Source organism: Dromaius novaehollandiae, chromosome 10 (assembly GCF_036370855.1).
Source record: "Dromaius novaehollandiae isolate bDroNov1 chromosome 10, bDroNov1.hap1, whole genome shotgun sequence".
Classification (NCBI taxonomy): Eukaryota; Metazoa; Chordata; class Aves; order Casuariiformes; family Dromaiidae; genus Dromaius; species Dromaius novaehollandiae.
In genome coordinates, this window is record NC_088107.1 from 20944561 (window position 1) to 20966719 (window position 22159).

The 22159-nt window shown below is 39.2% G+C and overlaps 1 protein-coding gene across 7 annotated transcripts in view; it reads right to left on the reverse strand.

Annotated features, from left to right (window-relative positions):
- Window positions 1–21639, reverse strand: part of HERC1 (HECT and RLD domain containing E3 ubiquitin protein ligase family member 1) — a 108629-nt gene extending 86990 nt beyond the window's left edge. For 4 of the 7 annotated variants that reach the window (XM_064517526.1, XM_064517525.1, XM_026113421.2 and 1 more), the window contains exons 1-2: window positions 21447–21638; window positions 501–1456 (exon numbers count right to left, since the gene is read on the reverse strand). In XM_064517526.1, coding sequence (XP_064373596.1) covers window positions 501–1430 — 930 coding nt within the window. In that variant the 5' untranslated portion in view covers window positions 1431–1456; window positions 21447–21638. Of the gene's footprint in view, window positions 1–500; window positions 1457–21446 lie in introns of all 7 variants that reach the window. The other 3 variants (XM_064517527.1, XM_064517523.1, XM_064517524.1) reach the window with 1 other exon arrangement.
- Between the last annotated feature and the right edge of the window lie 520 nt (window positions 21640–22159).

Here is a 22159-nt window from a genome sequence, read left to right on the forward strand (position 1 = left end):
GGAGGTGTCCCCTATTAAATAACTCTGAATAGGAAACAAGGCATATTGCAAAAATTTCAATTCTAAGCAAATCAAACATAAAGCAACTCTTTAAAACACAGTTTCATACTTTCTAACTATCTAACTATCTTTGTTCTGAACTTAAATGTAAAGTGCAAGTAGGTAAATTATGTTCTTGATTTTTTCCCTTAAGTCATAGCATAACACCAAAAGTGACAACAGGAATTGGCTTTGTTGCGCCATCTCCTTTATCTAATGAGGAAATGGGGAGGGCGGGGGAAAGAGGAAGGAAAAAAAAGAAGGTGAGTAACAAAAGAAATACTTTAAAAAAATTCACAAAAAACAACCTTTCTTATCTAGCACATCAAAACAAATTATTCAACAAAGAACTGCCACATATGGCATTTAGTGTTAAGAAACTGTATTTAGAGTTAAAAATGCCTCTACACTTGCAATGGTGCTGAAAGCTACGAAAGAAGAGTCAAATCTGGTATGCCTACCAAAGATCGTCGCATCTGCGTTAATATACTCATAAAGCAATCAAAACTGATCATCCCTTCTGGACTTTGCAGCATCCTGGTCTTCTCCATGGTGTTTACTACCGCTGAAGCACCTAAAGCCATTTCGATCCATTCAAGAAGATACCTCAGGGAGCCTCGCTGAGCAGCCAAACCAAGAAGCAATTCAGAAGCTAATCTGCGACCTAAAGTGTCTGCTCCAGAGTTTGGAATTGTTACTCCTTTAAGAAATGTAGTTACTTGTGATAAACAGTCCAATCCCATTGGTGGAATCTTGCTTTCATTTGCTAAAGATAAAGGTGGCAAAGAGCTCACCACTTCAATTGCAGTATGGATAACATCATTGCAAAGACTGAGGCCAGGTCCTGATGCAGGCATCATCCAACTTTGCCTTAGCAGTGCAAATAACAAGCTTAATCCAGTTCGAACCCCCATTTCTATGAGTGCATCTGTACTTGACCTGGGACGTTCGCTGACAGAATGTACATCCGTTGATCCAGAACTGCTTTCTGGCGAATGTTGCTGTTGTTTCACCTTACCCTTATCATGATATTTATTAGAAAGTGCATAGAAGACACGCTGCAACACAAGGAGACGTTTTCGTAGTGCTCCAGCAAATGGAGAGTCTGAACATACCATCTTAGCCAGTGCCAGCTGGCTGCTAAGAAGGGCATCCAAGTAGTGGTCCTGCTCATCACTAGATAGAGATTCCCGTTCAAAATCTGGTAACTGAGGTCCTTTCAGGCACAGAACCTGCTGAGGCAATGGCACTACTTCTTTATTGCTGACTAACTTAGAGTATAGGATAGAAACTCCCTCCCTTGTTGCAATAGATTCACTGTCTTCTGTGATCCAGGAGCTGTTCAGATGTTCAAGCCATTTCAGCTTCACTGGTGGGACCATAGCTGCCATGTTTGTTTAGTCTTTTGCCATTAGTCCTGAAGATAAAAAAGAATTGTAAATGGGTGCACAAGATCATCTACAGAACTCAATATTCACAGTACAATAAATCCATTAATAAAGCCAAGAGCAGAAGTTTAATCACCAAAAATCAGCAAAAGTGTCATTGTTTTGCCAATGTAACCGCTAAAAACTGTCATTCTGATCAAATTCTTGCAGAATAGTTTAACAGTACAATAAAAAAAGACATTTTGCAGGTGAATTTTGATCATTTCAAGCAAATAAGTACATGCATATGTGCAACTCCCCTCACATGCTGTAAGAATTTTAATGCAAGTCTACATATTCTAAATCCATATGCATAGAAATCCAATGCTAAAATTCTCATTGCTGCTGGTGATGGTATTCACACAAAGCAGCTTTAATTCTTTTAATATCTTCTAGGAAAATTCATATTCTCTTTACTGGCAGCAAAAGCAAGGACAAATATCTCAAGAAACGCACAGGATCATACACAACCGAATGGAATAAGTGTAGAGCTTCACCTTAAAATGAGCATGACTTTACCTTTAGGCCATATCTAAGGGCTCAACCTGTCAAATGCATTTTTAAGTTCTGCTGTCACAAGCCATTCTCTTCCCTTTCTAAGGTAAGCCAGGTATCTCCTTAAAATCCATGTCAGAATGTTAAACAAAGCCCAGGAAAGACAGCTTTAAGTCATGCTACGCTGGCACATTATATAACGACTCTGAGTCAAGAAGCCCAATACACATCAGAAGTATTCTCAGTAAATTTAAAGTATCAAATATTATGTACTACATTAAATCAAGTACTTTCTTTTTAGGGTAATTTAAGCAGTAACAGGCCTGTAAGTCTGACTTCAATGGCATTCAAAGGTCTTCGGTCAGATTTTTAAGGTAGAGATCATTAGCAATGTGGATGTAAAGAGAAAACGGTGTAATGCAACACTAGTTCACCAGGAACATTCATGCCAGACCTACTTGACAGCTTACAGCATTCTTTCCAATCAAAGATGCCTCTGACCTTGAGAACTTTTTTTTTGCTGCCATTTTTAGAAAAAATAAAACATTATGAATGTAGACAGTTTTACAAGGATAAAAACACAGTGAAACTTTATGATGAAACTGCTACAAAATTCCTGGGAATCATAAGGTTATGATTCCTCACGACACACGACAGAGCTTTTTTGGCTAGCTCTAGTCCCTGGAATATATTTCTTCTCTGACTTTTGCATCGCAAGAACTAAAGTCAATTTATGCAGCTAAAAGGAGAGATCCCTTTTCAACTTGTTACTCCCTTGAGAGACACACTAGGACTCTGAGTTCAACACAGGTGGTCTAAAACCTCAGTTACAAAATCCATGGGTGGAATTGGAATGTTTTGATATTAACCCACCTATCATAACCCAGCTTAAGTTGAAAGTAGTTTTAAGGTTAACAATGAATTAGGATTACATTTTTGTTCATGTTTTAAAATTAAAAATCTGAAATAACTGAACAAATGAAAAAAATACACTTAACTAACTTAAAGAATACAAGAGAGATCTTTTTAAAATTTAATCTGAGTGTATCCACTTTCAAACTGAACATGGTAACACAGTAAACTTAGTCCTCTTTTGATCACCTGCAGAAGGGAGAATATTGTGTTGCAAAAGCTGATTAGTTTTTGCACCCAGCCCTTTCCTTGGGAAGGCATGCTGCAGGATTATGGCATGGAGGATGGCAAGTGTGCATGTGGCCTATGGGCCCCCAGTGCTCAATCACAGCAAACTTCTTACCTTATTACTCAAACTCAAGGTGTAAGCCTTTAAAAAAATTAATTACTAATTAAAATTAAGGTAGTATAAGTTTGTAGAGGAACTACTTGTTGTAAAAGGAGCTGCATGGGAAAGATAAAATTTGGTGGTAAAGCAGGAAAAAAATTCAAGTTAGTTGCTAGTTAAGTTTTGTAGAGATCATTCTCTATCTTGAAACCAACAAATATTTTAATTAATGAATTGGTAAAACAATCACTACACGAAGAAGGGAGGCACTTCTACCGCTGTAGATGAGTATGTCACAGTATGCAAGTACTGTATGCAAGTGAGCAGTAACAAGGCAAATAGTCCCCATTACGGACTAAAAAAAAGAAAATTCTGCTGCAAGTAGAGAATCTGTCATTTGGAGATTCCGAAAAACAGGAAGAGAAATCTAGTGCCTCACAGAGGGATTACGAGTCAACATGAAAGAGACAAAATACAATCCTGAGTAGCATCAATAAGCATTTCCATAACGGTTAGGGAAGCATCAGCGCAATTTAATAAAATCCTAGTCAAATGGATGTCAGCTGGAATTCCGGAAACAAATCCTGACACCTCTAGCCTAAATTCAATAAAGACTGATCCTGGAACATATGAAGAAAAAGAGAGAGTATTCCTCTGATCTGCTCTGACAGAGAATCTATCTTGCAGGTAAGACTAGGAGTGTAACTTTCTAGCGTAGCAAATCAGACACTGAAAAAAAAAATTAGCCTATAAATATAACAGAGGAAGAAAAAGAGGGTTGCCTGAGGGAATGGCTAAGTTATCAAATGGAGAATACAGGCATATGAACAAGTGGGCATGAAGCAATCACAAATACATTTAAACTGAAAAAGAAGTGGGTTCCCAGGTAGATTCTGCAATGGCTTTCTTACAGGAATAGCGAAAGTTTCTAAAACGGAACTTCCTAAATTTTGATTTAGTTAAGCGATTCAGTGGATTATAACCAAGAGAATTTTTCCGGTCCTGTGTTTTCATTCCATCAGGAAAACACCTATTTCAGGCTAATAAAAAAGCCTTCCCTGAAGAGATTCCTATCACAGAAACAAATCCTAAGTAATCATAGCAGCAGCAAGAACAAAAAGTCAAATCTGTTCCAGTTTTGCTATATTTAGAGTCAGAAAATAAACTGAGTATTTTTTTAATTTACTTAGAAATTACCTAATTATGTCCTACTGATTACTATCTGACAGACAGACAAGGATGTATGGGGGAAGACTGTTGCATATAAACACAGCACTGTACAGAATTTCTTCTTTGTAACAACACATTTTCTCGCTGTAATTCCCTTCTTTAAAGTACTACAGAATCATGTTTTAATATTAGGAATGACATTTCTATTTCATGTGGTTATTGTAACTACAGATTAACTACTTTTATTTAACAGACAAGGTAATTCAAGATTTAGATCTGGAGAACTAAAAAGTTACAGAATTGACAAACACATATCATCATTATGATGATTTATGTCTGCATTAAACTATGCAATGGATGACCATGCTCTCATGCTCTGAGTGTTTATTAAGGAGTATCACATCAGAAGGCAACTTTTCTGACAAAAAGGTAAATTGCTGAATAGTCCACATCTCATGTAAGATATTATTTTTCAAAAAATGGTCCTAACCAAAATCCTCAATGTACCCCAAGAGAACTACCCAAAGAGAAGGAGCTGCAGAGACCACTGTTTGTACTGTCTGGAAGGGCTGGTGTATGTCAAAGCTAAGCGGAGATACAAGCAAAGCTCTTAGCAGGGCTTATTAGCTCAAGCACAGCGCTATGACGACATGAGCATACCGTCTACAGGATCCCAGCCAGTTCACAGATCTTGCTGCAGCATGCGTTATAAAACTTTCTCAAAGACCGCTCCTTTTCCTTAATTTCCTTCATCTTACATTTGAGATTTCATGCTGTTCTGTCAACATTAAAGACTAGAAAATGGATGTGCTATGGTTTTGGAATAACTATCTTTTAGGATGTACACTTACTCAGAAATGAAGCAAGGGACTCATTCCCAGTTCCTATTCTTTTCTCTGGACCAGAACCCTGGTGTGAGTAGGTGAAATCTCCAGAAGAGTATAAGTGCAATTTGCAGCAAGCATTCCAGTTTTGTAAGGTCCCCATGTATTTCAAAAATCGTCTACTTATTGTCTTGCTACTTTTATTGTTCACTTTCAGTTTAGCAGCATTTTTGCATTTCAGTGCTTTGCAACTGGTTTTAGGATACTTCCTTCCTGAGTTCAATGCCATACATTGCAAGAGATTTTTTTCATTTTAGCTTTGCTTTCTTAACAATTTTATCCCATAAACACAGTATTTTCAGTAGACAGCATTTGAAAAACAAAAAAATCACAACCCACAGCAACTACGGTGCATGCAAAACAACAACGCAGTCATTAAGATCAAGAAAACAATACAACACATGAGGGAAACAAAAGAAAACTTGTCAAATGTTCATCCTACATTTCATGTTTCATGGTAGAGTTCTAGATTTTTTTTGAAGTAATAACACCGCTACGCAGGATATAGAAAAGTGGATTCTACTTCCATAATACATGGAAAAACACCTTTGAAACAGTCCTGTCTCGCACATTAAAGACATGTCCACCAACCATTAAAGAATTCCTCAGCTATCATTTTACACTGTTTAATTCCTGGCAAACTAAAAGCACTGATGAAGTGACAGAAAACACCTAATTCTGAAAACAAAAGCTGAGCTTGAAAAAGTCTTCCATACAAAAATGCAGGGTGATAGAAAAACCTTGGAGCCACTAGTTACTAAGTCTTAAGGCTGAGAAAATTCATAAATAAATAAATAAGAACACCCCCTTAAGCACCCACACAGTTTGAGTCATTAATTTTAATGCTGGCAGCATTTAGAACTCCCGTTTCTTCAAGAGGATTCTAGATGTTAACTATAAATTATGCCAAGCTAACTGATAGCTTAATACACAAGGAGGCTTTTTCAAAGCAAAAGAGTGTTTTCAAACCACTCTTCTCAAAAGAAGTGCTTTTAAAGGGACCTCCAAATACTCTACCTCCTATTGTACAAAGCAGATTTATTTAACACCTATTTTGAAATCATTAACCATAGGCTACACAGCTGCTGAAAAGCAAGTTTCTGTTCTTTGACCCTTCAAGTTCTAATGCATTACAACTTCACAAAAAAAGGGATATAAATATTATATTCTGAATTTAGGAGAGGTTTATGTTCTTTGATAGTCTGAGCCCTATTTGATCTAATTTATTCCTAGATCCCAGGGAGGGGGATGACTCTATGCCATCTAGTGAGAGGCTGTGCTTATTACAGCTGTGCTGCTTGTAGCCCAGTTGGTTTCATGCAGGACAGCTTTGCTCCCTGACTTGGCACTCTACACAGAAAAACAGGGGAACTAGACTGCAGCTCTTATGCCAATATACTTGTCAAAGCAGCAGCACATTCTGTGCTATTTAGCAGCTGCTTTTATTCAAGCCCCTTTTTCTCTAAAATGTCTACAGATTAGCACCTTCATCAAAAGCCTTACTTTCAGCCTCGGTGAGCCCTGCCCAAGTAACATCAGCTGCACTGTAGAAAACAAAGTCCTTACACACATATCGCACAAGTGTTAGCTACCATTCAGAGACAGTGAGCATTCTTCGCATTTCGGACTAGCCACACACCGTCTGTTTACTCCTGATGTAAAACGCAGCAATAGCTCAGCCTCCATAGACAGGTATTATTACACCCAGGATGTTGCTTATGAAAGAAAGGCACCATTTTCTCATTCATCAGGAAGAAAGGACTTTGCTAGCTACTATTCAATCTGAATTGTAAGCATACGGCCAGCTAATGCAGAATTCCAAACTCTGGTCTAAGATCACAAAATTAGTACCTTCTCAAGAGGCAGTATGTGGGGATCTAGTTACATTAAAAAAATTCCCTGAATAAAGATACATCCATTTGCTTTATGTTATGCTTACATCAGCTGCTCTTCATCCAGTCATTACAAAACTTGGTCGTTTACCTCAAAGGTGCAAACAATTACTGCTCTTTTTCCTGAGCACTGATAGTTATTTCTCTCCCCCTTGCATACATCCCTGTAAAACTAGAGATTGAAGCTTGAATTTGAGCTCTTGGTAGTGACCTATTCTACTGCAGCTTTCAAAAAGAGTAAGTTGGTCCACCTTGAAAACAACATCCAGGTGATGGCCTTTAGCCGGATATACTGATGGCAGCAGACTGATTTGATACAAACCTGAAAATACTCTCTGAAGTCAATGCAAGCTCCCTCTTGTCTCCGTGTGGAGTTGAGATGTAGCAACTAGGCACCATTGAAGTTAACAAAAGCTACTTAACAAGGACTACCACAGTTCAGAGGTATGGTCTGCTTCCTCTGGCTCATTGCCTGAGGCACACCAATGCCAGGTTTCTCATGGCCTCATAGCATGGGCAAATGCATCTCATTTCTCTTTAAGCACAGGCAGAAAGAACACTCATTTGACTTTGAAAGACCACACGAATACACTCACTGATGTTTTACTACATCTAATCCCTACAAGGTCAGCTGACACCGTGGAAGGTACCCATTTTGCAGTCTTGGCCAGCCTGCAGTCCCACAAGCTTTCCAAACAACCTTATCACATGGCCAAGAACCAGCCTAAGCACAAAAGGAGCAGGCAGAAACACGTGACAAGAAGTGGAGAAAGCAAGTAAGTTATTTTCATCAGCAGCAGCACAAACCTAGAACTTTATAGTGAAGACCTTTATAAGAGTATTTCAATGTTGGCGCACATAATCACTTGGAATTCAAAGTTGCCAGAACTTTTTGTGCATTTCTATTCAAAAAAAACAAAGCAGCTGAAAGATCTTCCTGAAATTGCCACAATCAATCCTCCTCAAAAACATCTTTATCTCACTTTGACATGCATTTACATTTTCATGTTTTGGGGTTCAAATGTGAAAAAATATTCTTTTCAGCAACTGAAAAAAAGAAAGACTTATCCGGCTATCAAATCACTAACCAACATTTTATGTGTAGTAAAACTCCTAAACTTCGCAGTGAACATCTCTCATTGGTTCAAAAAAGCTAGGATGTAACCATGATGATTCCTTGAACACTACCTATCACATAACTTGGAGATACATAGTTTTTTAATCAAATGAGAGAAAGTTTTGATATTTTCCCTTATATACGAATTTATCTATCCAGCACCAGGTGTGATCAAACTAATTCAGGCTGATAAAACATGAACCGTAGAAGCCAAGGTCTCTCCTTCCATTCCTTGTCCTCTGCTCCTTCTCAGCAGGGGGGAACAGTAGTAAGTCGTGAGAATGAAAATTTGCAGTGCAACTCATTTCTCTTATCTTTTGGAACCACAGTTCCTATTGTTCAGATAGCCTTCTGGGGGGACTAAATGCCCATATTTATTTTATTTTTGCTGATCAGTAAGTCAACTAAAATGAACTTACAACTCCTAGCTGAACAATGATTACAAGACAGTCTTACCAAATTTAACACCTATTTCATAAGCTTGTTCTACAGAACAGGTAGCACAAAACGAAAATATCAAACCAAAAACCAAGCTATGTGTATCCTGGATGTTGAATTTTTTGCAAAATAGCAGTGGAAGCAACTTGAGCTGCAGTGGAATAAATCTGAAGGTAACTAAGTCTGCCTTCAGAGCTTGTTCTCTTAACTCAGAGAAAGTTATTTGTTTTACAGTCAGAAACCAATCTGGAAAACCTCTATGTAAAGCAGTTGACTCAGTGAGCAAAAGCCACACTCAGAAAAAATATTTCAGGAATACAGCTAAGCTACATAAATAAATGGAAACATTCATGACATGTAGCAGATGAACATTCGTTTCAGCAGGATATACAAGAAGCAGGAAAGAAAGCAAAGCAGTAAGTAGGTTCTGATATAAACATGAGACCACCTTCAGCAAAACCTGTGGCAAGGTCAAAGATTAACTGTATTAGTTAAGAACATTATCTAGACAAAAGAATTTGCATTTCTTCTCTGATTTAATGGCTGCCAAGAAAGTGGTTTTCATTAACAAGTGCTAGAAGGAGGATTCAGCAACCTGCCAGTACTACTGTCAGTTCCAAAAATAAAGAAGCGCTGCCAAATGGAAGATGAAGGCAAGGGAATTTGTCCACCATGCTCTTAGAAACTACTGCTAAGGTAGAGGGAAAATAGTACTTAATGGATTTGTTAATCACAGACAGCACTGTTAGCTATTCTACAACTGAACTGAAGAAAAGGCCCAGATTAATCAAATACTATACTAGAATATTTGTGAGCTGTAGAACAAAGGAATCTGTTAGTAGCCCTTGACTTCAATTGAACACTTTTTGCTCCTTTCTCTTTTAAATCAGATGAAAGGAATGAGAAGAAAAGAACCTTAAAATGAAAACTTACGGAGAAGAAAAAAAAAAAAGCAGCATAATCAAGGTTGGTCTTTTTCCTGAGATAAGAGGCAAGTAGAATATTTAAATACCAAAAGAAAATGCTCTTAAGAGAGCTCCATTTTAATGTCATAAGAAAATGATATAACATGGAACTTACCAACAGCACAGGCAAAGGCTCTTTCTTTTGCTTGTTGCCATTTACACTGCACCCACAGACCAACCTACCACTTCCAAAGCTACACCTCACTGCATCCACCCCGAACGGTCAAACCCCTATGTTTCAGCTTCTGTGTTTACAAGCACAAAAGGACAAAACTGCTACCTCTTATGTTCTGTTCATGGTTTTGCCCATTATATGAGCAGAGCAACAACTGACACCAAATACACAAATTACCTCATGCTATTATCACTGAAATTGTAACTTAATTATGAAGTTTTCACAATTTGCAATAAATAATAAGTTTAAAGAAGAAAAATAATAGGCTCTGTTTCAAATTAAATCAACTTGTGTGCAATTTTGAATACTGAGAAATTACAATAATTAAACGGTTAACACGCATTTTCCTATGGCCAAGAACTCAGAGTCAATAAAAGTTTAAAATTAATGCAATTTTCCTTTTTACCATGTATTTCTATTTATCTGTTTACTTAAACAACGACTTTAAGAGTTTTGGTTTTAGACAGTCATTGCTACATCTAGGACAAAACAAACACAAAACCAGTGCCTCCAAGTGCCTGCATGTGTTTGTCTGCAAAATAAAATAAATGCTAGTAATAAACACATTAAAGATTTTCATATTTGACTTAAAATAACAGTTGCCATATTTCAGAGAAAGAATGCAGTCTTTAACAGCCTAGCAATTTTTTAAAATAATTTAATATTCACAATGTCATTTTCTGCTTCTTTTCTTCTTTTCTTTCATTGAAGGTTAAGTCTATAATACTAATGACATAGATCAAACAATAAATGCTTTCCCTGAGAAAAACTAAGCAAATTTTCTAAGAAAATAAAAAGTATCCTATATCTTAAATAAGAATAAAAAAAAGACACTGGAGAAGCATGTAACTAAACTTACAAGTTATTTTCATGAAACGGAAGCAGATTATGAAGTGATAAGCTATAAATACTGTTCCTTTTTTCTCTTCGTCACTACAGCGATTCGAACTTGCTGAAACAGAAAGAGGAACTTCATCTTGCAATTCTTCGCAGCTTGTTTATTTTACATACACAATACCAAGCCACTGACTGCATGGATGTATGAGCAATACCACTGATGGTAAACTGACCAAAGGATGTAACAGAATAGGTATTCCATTATTTTAGTATAATCCATACATTTGCATCTGAAGCATAACCAACTTTCCTATAAAAATGATTCCATTTCAAAAGTGGAATAGTTCTTTCAAAATGTCACCAATAATGTGAAAATGAAATTACAGGAAAAAGTATATAGAATGTTTTTTTTTTTTCCAATATACCTACATAATGGGTGCCATCTAGAAGTTAAAATGAGACTGGAAAGTAACAGTAAAATTTTCCAGCCATGTACCACCAGTTCATAAATTATCTGTGGAAAACATTGATTCTTCTGAGATGGAAACACTGTAAACAATGAGTCCTCATAAGTCTATTTGGCTGGCTCAGATGTGAAGACTGTCAAATCTCTAAGAAAGATTTTTTTGCCAGGTTTTTACTACAACTTTGGGAAAACAAAAAGTTTTTAGATCTTTTCACTTTGAGGTAAGTGGGACAGCTCTGATCAACTTCAGATGCAAGCATAAGAACTACTAACTAGAGAAAAAAATTACAAAATAGGTTACTAAGAAAAGTTCAAGACAGTCAAAAAGACCTCAGAATGTGGGAAAAGCTGTAAATATTCCTACATTCCAAAAAGAAAAAAAGGGGGGAGGGCTTTAACTTGTGGTTGAAGGTCAAAGCTTATCAGATTCTTACTCTGAGTTTAATAGGGAAGATTGCCCCTCGACAGAACATACACACAACTTCCTGGAGGGAATTTCAGTATTCTTCCCTCCTCTGTGTCAGCGTGGAAATGATGGGAGATATTTGTATTTGTCCCCTAAAAGCTGTTTCTTCACAGCAGAGTAATTTATCCTAATTTAATACATGGGAAGCTCCCTTCTAGGGTTTAGATTAAAAAAACAAAGAACAGCTACTGAGAAGGTGGTGTGTACAGATCTAAGAGGAAGACTGATGGGATAAATTAGAGAAAAGAAAGGTAGAAAAAGGACAGACGCTACAGAAACTGATTACAGCACACAACATAGGTCCTTCTTGTGGGAGGAGAAACAGGAAAAGAAGGAACAGCTTTGGGAAACTCCAAAAAGAGATGCTCTAATTTTCCATAAGAACAGATCTGGGAGTTGAGACAAGAAAAAAGGTAATAAATACATTTTTTTCCAAAAAAGTTATACAAAAGATCATTAGTAAGTCGAATGCGGGAACATTATCTTATTAAAGAGTAGAGAGTGTAACAGCACAATTTCCCCACAAAACCCAGTTTGGTTTTTTTTTTTTTTTTTTTTTTTTTTCCTTCACACATTCAGCTTATCAACAGGTAGAAACAACCAGAAAGTGTGGAGGGAAGAAGCTGACCTGGGGGGAGAGGGGTAGGGTTTTTTGTTTTAATACATTATAAAGGTATACAAAACACAAAACACATCTTACTGCAAGACTTGGAAAATATTGTTGTATTATTCTGCTCACTGGCATGCCGTCCATGGAAATAGAGGAGCAAATGATGTGTTGTAGGAAACAATACAATGACTCAACAATTAGTTAGTACAATGTTTCTACAGAGAAAAAACATAGATATTATCACTTGTAATTACCAAAGGACTTGAGCAACTCTTGAAACAGTAGGAGAAATAAATTTAACATTCTATCCAAATTTTACTTGAGCTAATTATATTTCTCTCTACAGTGTCAGCTTAATAAAATGTAGTATTATTCCTGTATAAATATTAGGTATAAAGCAATCAAAAACAGTTTCAACAGTCTACCCCAAAAGCTAGAAGTTTTGTGGAAAAAGCTAGATAATTACTTTAGCACTTATAAATGGCTAAGTTATAACATCCTGTGGCAAAAACAGGACTTGTTCCTGGAAAAGTCAAAATATATATTAGCAAAGTTAATGAAACAGCATTTAGTAATGATCTGGAAGCTAAATTCTGGAAACACAAAGACATGCTGTCTGACCAACCACAATCTGAGAATCAATATACACAAGATAAGCTACAGTATCTTCACTCAGTTTGAAAAAAATACATTTTCCTAAGTTAGTGAGTCTAGCACACACACTGAAGATATTAACAAAGTCAGAATTTAATGAAGCCACATATTACCACATTCTTCTCTAACCTAGTCTGCCCCAAGCAGGAATCAAGCAAGCACAAAACAATTATTCTGATAGAAGCTAAGAGGTCCTCCTGCTCTTAGAACTGCTAAGAAAGCAGTCGAAAGCTTCTATTTTCTGCAAAGGTCTTGAAAAACTGCCTGCATCCAGAAGACTGCAAACCTCAGTTCTGCTAAAAAACTGGAAATCTTCACAGGGGATGAATAAACTTCATAAGCTCACTCTCTCCTGTCTATGATTAGTATCTTTGTAAGATGCTGACTACATTTAACTTTATTTTACAGGCATCTAATTACAAAAGTTTGTAATGCAATAAGCTGGAAGTCTGTACAGCCAAATCAAAAGGCCAGAGATGTCAAAACTAAAGCACAACTGTACGTGCAAAGTGGCTGCGAAACCCACATGCTTGAATACTATTTACTTTCTCACTGTAACGATCTACAACTTTCCCCAATGTATAGGTTAAGATATTTTCTGAAGCAAGCACAGGAAGAAATAAAAATAAAAACCCTTTCACAAAGAAGGAAAACAAATAAGCAGACTTGTGTATTTCTAAAGGATCACATTCTTCAGAGCAAGTTCACTGACATGATCCTTCTCAAGGTCACATCAGTTGCATTTAGTATTTTCTACATGAGTGGTCCTGTCCTAGAAGTCCTAGAAGTACTTTAAGCATGATGCCAAATGGACGGTTTCTGAAAAAAGATTAGAAAATGTAATATTTAAAATAAATGGCAGCCAGAGTGCACTACAACTCTAAACATCGCTAAGCTTAATTTGTGTTTGCAACAGTGAGAAACAGTTCCTGTGATGGGCCAGAAAACCAAGCTTCTTTTGGCTTACACAAAACCCAGGAAAGATTTCACAATCAGAACGTAGGTATTTCTACTAGCTCATTAACAAGATAAGTCAATTAATTCTCTGAAGGGGAGACTGATCATCCAATAGTAATAGATGCGTGCATTATTAAGAACTTTTTTCTGAAACGCTATTTTAGATAAAATCTTAACAAGAAAGTAGATGAAGTTCTACATAAAGAAGTGGCGACACATCTGGAACAGTTAGTTATTCACAGTATGACTAAAAGAGTGATGCAATATGTTTGAATTTTGTTGGAAGTAAAACATTTTTCTACCTTTTATATCACAAGAACATACTGTAATGCATACTACAGTTCCCTTATAAAAACAGAATCTCTTCAAACTTAAAATTTATTAACAATTTTATAGCACAAGTACTTGTAACTTGTAAAATATTTTCTTAATTCAAATAAATGTAACATTCTTACCACTCAAAGCCTTTATGCCTTATATGAAGTTTATTATCTCAATATTCTGTCCAATTCCTAATATGACTACGACACATAAAAGAACTCTGATCATCCATAATATACTCTTCTGCTTTCTTCCTAGTTCATCTGTATCTCTATATAATCATGTATACCTAAATGATCATGCATCATCAGTATATGTTCATCTGTATGATGATTCCAGAACTGAACATGGAATTCAGGATACAGATGTACCCTGAACTTGTGCAACAGAAAGACTGCCTAGTGTTTTGCTGCCTTCCAGTCCTAATAGTTCCTACCATTCTATATAATGACATATTACCTAAACGTTCTTCCATTCCAGTCGTTTATTCTTCTTGCATAGGGAAGCGCACAAAGCCTCAGTAAGTATCATGCTTCGTACCAACCATCACAACATAGCATTTTTTGCAGCCCTTATGACAGAGTTTTACAATCTGAAAGGGCAACTGAAAGAAAAGCAAATAGTTTGATTTACTTTCCTTTCTTTATAGAGAGTTATATACATATGTTCCAGGGTTCCAAACAACATTTATATCCTTTTTCTTGAAAGGTTAATTTAGAAACCAGAAATACATAAAGTTTCTTAAAACACTGCCTTCAGGTGTTAACTAAATTCACAATTTGTAAGCAAGAATCTTCCCCAGACACAGGTCAGTGGTTTTGCAGCATTTGTTATCTCCTCACATACAAAAAGTTCCACAAGCTTAACTAAGTTAGCATAGCCCCGATAAACTCTCACAAGCACTAACCTTTCCTTGAAGTTTCTAGCTCCTGGAGATCTGAAAATAAGCATCGGGGCATAAAAAAGTCCACAAATGCAATGCCATTTTTGAAATTCTAAAACAATACAGCTACCAGATGGACAGATGGATTTCCCAAGCCATTATTCAGAGGACAGCAGTAACACTAACAGAGAACAAGCCAGGTTCCCTCTGGCTGCTTTTGGCGAGAACTATGGAAACTTCTGGAGACTTTTGCTTACCTGGAGACAACTATGACTATTACAGAGATACTGTCAGAGATCATAAGTTATTTCAAAATGAGTACTTCATAGACCTGCCTAACTTGGGTGGACCACTACTTCTAAATTCTGCCGAATCAGTGGAACCAGCCACAGTGCAGGTTAATGGCAGCACATAAGTCCAGGATGGAGATCACGACTTCCCCGAGTTGGATAAGGTAGCCTGTAGGCATAGAGACTCCATGAGCAATCTGCAGATTTCTGAGCATCCATCACAAGGACAGAGTTCATCTAGGTCTCATCATAGGCCAGCAACGTACATCCTACAGACAATGCATAAATGCCTAAAATGATAAATTAGAAAATACTGGCACTGCAGAGAAATTGCTAGAAACAAATAGAGAAGTAAAACTAAAGATACCAAAAAAGACATTAGAAGTAGAAGAAAAGAAAAGGGAGGAAGTGATGGATAATTGGAAAAAGAGAGTAAAACAATATAGAGAGAAATAAGCCATGGCTTCCTACAAATCTAGAACAGCAAGAAGAGACAAAAAGAACTAAACCAGAAAGACAGAATAAATAAGAACAGCAGCTATACTCAATTTTTTCCATTCATTAAAAAAAAAGGACAATGTTACAATGAAATTACATGCTAATATTAATTGTTTTACGTTTGAATTGCCGTGGATGTCTCCACTGGCCATAATGTCCAATATCTTTCCTCCTTTCTTGTATTAGCCTTTTGCTCAGCAGATAGAAAGCAAATTACTGATATCCTAATTCAGACTATGCCTGCAACCAGCCAATGCTTTATCTTTCCAAAAATTAAATTCTATCTAGCTTAATAATATCTGTCATCTAAACCATGTTGAGGTGCTACTGATATTCTTCCAACTTTATTCTTCATTAAACTAAGTAAGTTTGTGTTGTTTTAAGATTATTTATTTATTATCAGACCCATTATCGAATCCAATATGGCTCTATGCTTTTAGCTGGTCATAACTGGTCACTGCAAAAATTTTTTGGAAGACTGATAAAATGAAGACAAAGTTATTTTAAAGTTGATGAGAAATAAAATCTACTTGCTTTTTAGTCCTAATGGTTATAAAGAAAATGATACAAAAACATAATTGAGATGGTCCTTTAATGCAAGCCATATCAAATCCTTGGGTGCTGTACATAACTTACCCAAGCAGCAGAAGAGAAATAAGGTTTTGTTATTACTGTTCAGAATTCCTTGTGCAGCAGAGAAACTTTTAAAAAATCCTATCAGTTTAATCCATTACTTCTTCAGATGCATAACAGTAAATCACCTGTATCAAAAGGAAAGCTGAGAAAGTAGGAGAGATTCCACATAATCATCAGAAGCAGACAGTAGAAAGGGGAGCTGACAGCAGACATCCCTATTCACGTATAGCATATAGTCCAACAATTTAAGGAAAAAAGGTCCCCGATCTTCCGTGAGGCAGAGGCGCTGAGATGTGCTACTGCTGTTCCTCCCCAAGGGTAGGATCACAGCATGATTGTTCTAAGCAAAGGAGAGTTTTTGTTTGAATCAGCCTGCTAGATCTCTCCTGAGAAACGTGAGGTTACTTATTTTCCAGCTACTGCTTGAAACTTTTTAATAAAAAAGAATTTTTTGGCCAAGTCTTCTTCTCATAACCACAAGGAAAAAAAAGCAGATAAAATGTTTTCTTTTACCTGAAAATTGAAAGATTTTTTGCACAAACATTTCTACCACAGCATAACTGGTACTTAACGAGTAGGAATTTCCAAGGCAATTGCTTTCACTGAAGACTAGGTCTAAATCTGTTTTCCCTACCCCTGAAAAACAATAAAAAACCCTCAAAATTGTAAGTGAACATTTATTTCAACCACAGGAAGTAAGAATTTCCTACTTAATTTAGAATTGCAAACACTGTACCTCTTTCATTGAAGGACTTCATAAGCATATAGTCTCAATCTCTCTAGCTACCGTAACGCACAGAAACACTCTTCTTTCTTCTAAAAACTAAAAAGGTTGTCAATATATATTTTATTAGTAATCATCATTTTAAAGTGAGGAAGTCAGCAACGGACAGAAGATTGCAAAATCTGTATCCATACAGATATTCAAAATTCAACGAGGTAAAGCCCTGAGCAAACTCAGCTAACTTTGAAGTCAACCCTGATTTAAGGAGAGAGATGGACAATTTAACCTCCACAGGTCAGTTACAACCTAAATTATTTGATGGTTCGCTAAGCGAGGGTTTGAATCACCTATGTTTTCATTTCTGGAATATGGTATATAAGGTCTAGGTTATTGTGCTTTATGACACAATGGAGCCTATTTTTGCTTTAATATAGAAACACAGAACAGCTGGGGTTGGAATGGACCCTTGGAGATCATCTGGTCCAGCCTCCTTTCTCAAGCAGGGCAAGCTACAGCAGGTTGCCCAGGATCCCATACAGGCGGGGTTTGAATATCTCCAAGGATGGAGACTCCACAACTTCTCTGGGCAACCTGTTCCAGTGTTGGACCATCCTCACAGTAAGGAAGTCTTTTTCTTATGTTTAATCTGAATTTCTTGTTTCTCAATTCGTGCCCATTGCTTCCCATCCTAACACTGGGCACCACTAAGAAGAATCTGGCTGCATCTTCTTTACAGCCTCCCATCAGGTATTTACACACATTGATAAGATCCCCCCTGAGCTTTCTCTTCTCCAGATTAAACACACCCAGCTCTCTCAGTCTCTCTTCAATGAGACATGCTCCATTCCCTTAATCATCTTTGTGGCCCTTTGCTAGACTCACTCCAGCAGGTCCATATCTTCCTTGTACTGGGGAGCCCAGCACAGGACACACCACTCCAGGTTTGACCTCTCCAGGGCTGAGTAGAGGGTCACCTCCCTTGACCTGCTGGCAACAGTCTGCCTAATGCAGCCCACGATATCACTGGACTTCTTTGCCACAAGGGCACATTGCCGGCCCATGTTCAGCTAGTTGCCCACCAGGACACCCGGATCCTTCTCTGCAAAGCAGAGAATATACAGATTTCTTATTTCAGACAGAGTGAAAAATGTACTCAAGATCTAGATTGGAACTTACACGCAACATAAGCAAAGCTGCATGCTACGTTAACATTTGTGTTTCTTGACTCAAAGTTCTCCTAGTGTAACTAACTTCAAAAAAAAACGTTTTATTGTGTAAATTCATACAGTTGTAAGGAGATGTTTAAGGATGAAAGTTCAGCATTATACAGCGCTAACCACAGAAAAAACGTCTATTGCTAGTGGTGAACACTCAAACTGTAGGCTCTCCTTTAAACAGTACATTATTTCCAACTTCCAGCAGAGAACATGATTACTTGAGCCACCCGAACACACTCCCAACTAGCTTGATCACTTCAGGTCAATCACAACAGGCAGACAAGGCCAAAGAATATACTTGGCCAGCTCCCAGGCCACAGTTACACTTGCTCTTGACTGGTAAATCCCATAGCCACTGGGTTCCAGGCTGTTTTTTCATCTTCAGAAATTACATGGGTTACAACAAAGTTACTATGCTGCACAGAAAGCAACTCCAGCACACTGTCAGTTGCTTCAGCGGCCCTAAGAAAGGAAAGCTTCATTTTCTGAGGGCTACTTTAGAAGATGTCTTGAAAGAGAAAACACCTACAGGATTCAAATGTTCCATATGAATGTCACCACTACATGGAGATAGAAGAAAAGAAAACCTGACAGCAATTACAGGGTTTGAGTACTTCTGAGGTCCAGTCATCAGAACAAAACATAAGCACACAATACTCACTATTCACTGAAATGACTGACAACAGGAAGTCAACTCAGCAGTAAACAAATACACCTTATTTTTAACTAAAATGTACTAGTGCAAGATCAAAAACTCTTAAGTTATATAAACAGCTGAAGACTGAGTACCTGCACAGTATCTAAATGAAGTCTCTTGTATTGAAAGAATAATGAACCGGTAACAATCTACGACCAGAATTAAAATGTCTGCTCCATCATGCCTTCCTAAAATATATATAATCTTTCAGTCTCCATTCCTTATTTGTAAAATGGGGATAAAAGTGCTTCTCTACCAGGAGAATTCCAATTTCTCTACCAGGAGAATTTCCAATTACAGGAAAAATTGAATAATTGAAAGAAAGACAGGAAATACTGAAAGTCATCCTTAAACAAAAGTATTTAAATATTTATTTTTTTACCTGTACTACCAAAACATCCTGACTAATTTCACACACAGTTTTTCCTTTCTGTAAAAATGATCCATCACCAATACTTTCAATCTTGTCGGACATCCCTCCACTATTTTCTTTAAAAAAGAAAGATTACGGCTACCTGAAATTCATAAATTAAAGACAAAAAAACAATTTTAAACAACTGAGATTTTCAGTCAGGCCACTAAAGCCTTTCCTACTTAACTAATATCCATTTAATTCAGTTCTAGAATAACTAGAAAAGATTTAACTAGAAAACTTTTTCAGCAAAAATAAAATACTTCACATTCCTATTATCTTAAACAACAATCAGATAGACCTTTCAGTAGCTCCTTTACATAACCTGAAGAAAAAGATTTCAACTCTCCCTCTCTTTGCAACTTATCTACTTACAATCATAAAAATGGGGTTATCATTAACATTAAGGCAATGAACAAAACATACATGATACATTCAATCAAGAACATAAGAGCAGGGAGAAAAACTCTCAAACCTATACAGGTTTGTTTGCACTTGGAGATAAGGAGCCCTAAGATGTTTCAGGTTAAGAAAAAAGCAACAACACTACGTAAAGCCACCTAACAAAGCCTTTGCGAGTGCAAGGATACAGGAGACTGGTCATGCCCTTGGTCTGTCCTGTGGCACATTAACATCATACAGCTTTTAATCTTTCATACAAAATTAACAGAATCATCTTAGGATATTAGGAAACTGAGCAGGTACATTATCTACCTTCCCAGCCTAAAGGTTTATTATGTGTTTCCTATAATCACGTGAGGCTCCATCCTGAGATCCAAGTCCTCTACAGTCCCACATGCCTATGCAATGCAGAAGATGTAGTTTATTTATTATTATTTACTCTGAAGAGTAACATTACATTCAAGATATGTAATTTAAGGCTTAGAGTTTTATTATAAAGCAACATAGAACACTTAGACTAAAAATCTGATCAAACTCATGTCACGACGTGTGTGTGTTCATATATATATACGTTTAGAAAATGTATATATGTGTATATGTACAGCACGTGGTCCCAACTAGAGCAAATCAAACAGTCCATGAAGCAACAATCAGCCTAAATTCAAGACGTTAAGAATGGGTCTAAAACAACAAAAGATGAAGATGCTTTATCACAAATCCACATAAACCTCTTCTCCTATGCAGAGTGCAAAAGGGAGAGGGCATAACAATGGGGGCCTGACCCCAATAAATCTGAAAAGCACCTTGCATAGAAAAAAATAACTACTGAAAAAAATAATTCTATGTAGCTTTACAAATAGTGGTCCAGCAATTCTACTTCGGAATATGAAATAAATCATCTGTAAGTGAACATATACGTATATTTTTTCAGCACTGCAATTGGGTGCCAGCCAATAAGCCATAGGGAGACTACGCAATTCAGACGACGGTCAGGAGATGCAGGGAACACCTAAGGTCATACGCTCAGTTGATAAAAGCCCACATGACAAATTTCAGCTAGAATTTTGTGACACCAGCCAGAGCCACCCAGGACACGCAGAGCCACAGATGCACGCAGCACCCGGCGGTGTTTATGGGGCTGGAGGGGAACAGCACGGGCTCCGAGGGTCTCACCCGAAGCCCCACACAGAATTTTTTGCACTTCATGCTGCCTCCAAGGGACCGGCGAGACCCCCCCTCCCCCGCCCCGCCCCTACAAAGGAGGGGGCGCCGCCGGGGCCCGGCGCTCTCGCCCACCGCGGAGCGCTGACACCCGCGCGGCCCCACCTGCCCCCCTCCCCCTGCCAGCGGCGGGGGGCGCGGCCGCCCCGCAGCGCAGCGCGGCGCGAGGGCGGGGGCGCGCGCGGCCGCGGGCGGCGGTTTGTTTGGGTGCGGAGCGGCGCTGAGGAGAACCCCCTCCCCCGCCCGCCCGCCCGCCGCGCTCGGGCCTCCCGCCCCTGCCCGCCGGCGGCCGGGCCCGCTCCCGGGCGCTTACCGGGCAGCGGCGGGAGGCGGCGGACGCTAGTCCGGGTGGGTCTGCGGCGGGGCCGGGGCAGGCGGCGAGCGCCCGCCGGGAGCCGCGTCCTTTCTGCGGCAGCGGCGGCGGCAGCGGCGGCTTGTCAAAGAGAAAACATGACGCGGGAGGGGAGGAGGGAGGGCGCGAGGCGGCGAGATCTCGCGCGGCTACCGCGCAAGTCTCGCGAGGCGCCGGCCGCTCCCCGCCCCCGCGCGGGCCGCTGCGCTGGTGGCGCGGGCGGGCGCTCTACGGCCCCAGCCCCGGCCCCGGTTCCGGCGGGCAGGCCGGGCGCGGGCCGGCGGGCGGGGCGCCGCCGCTGAGCGCGAGGCTGCAGGCCGCGCCGGGGCCGGGAGCTCCCGTCCCCGAGAGAGGCAGCGCGGAGTCGGGCAGGCCGCGGGGCCCCGTCTCCCGGCCGGGGCCGAGGCGGGGAACAGGCGGCCGCGGCGAGCGGACGGCCACGGGGCCAGACAGACGCCCCCGAGGCGGCGCGCAGCCTCTGCCGAGCGGGCGCACGTGCGCCTGGGGCACCAAGGCGGCCTCGGGCCCGGCCCCGCCGAGCCTGCAGGAGCTGGCGGCGGGGACGCTGCGGCCAGAGCCGTGGAGAAAGCGGGTAACGCCAGGGCGAGCGGACGGCAGAGGGGCCGCGCACGCCGCAGCCGCGGGGGCAAGCAGGGCTGGCGCAGCAGGGACGG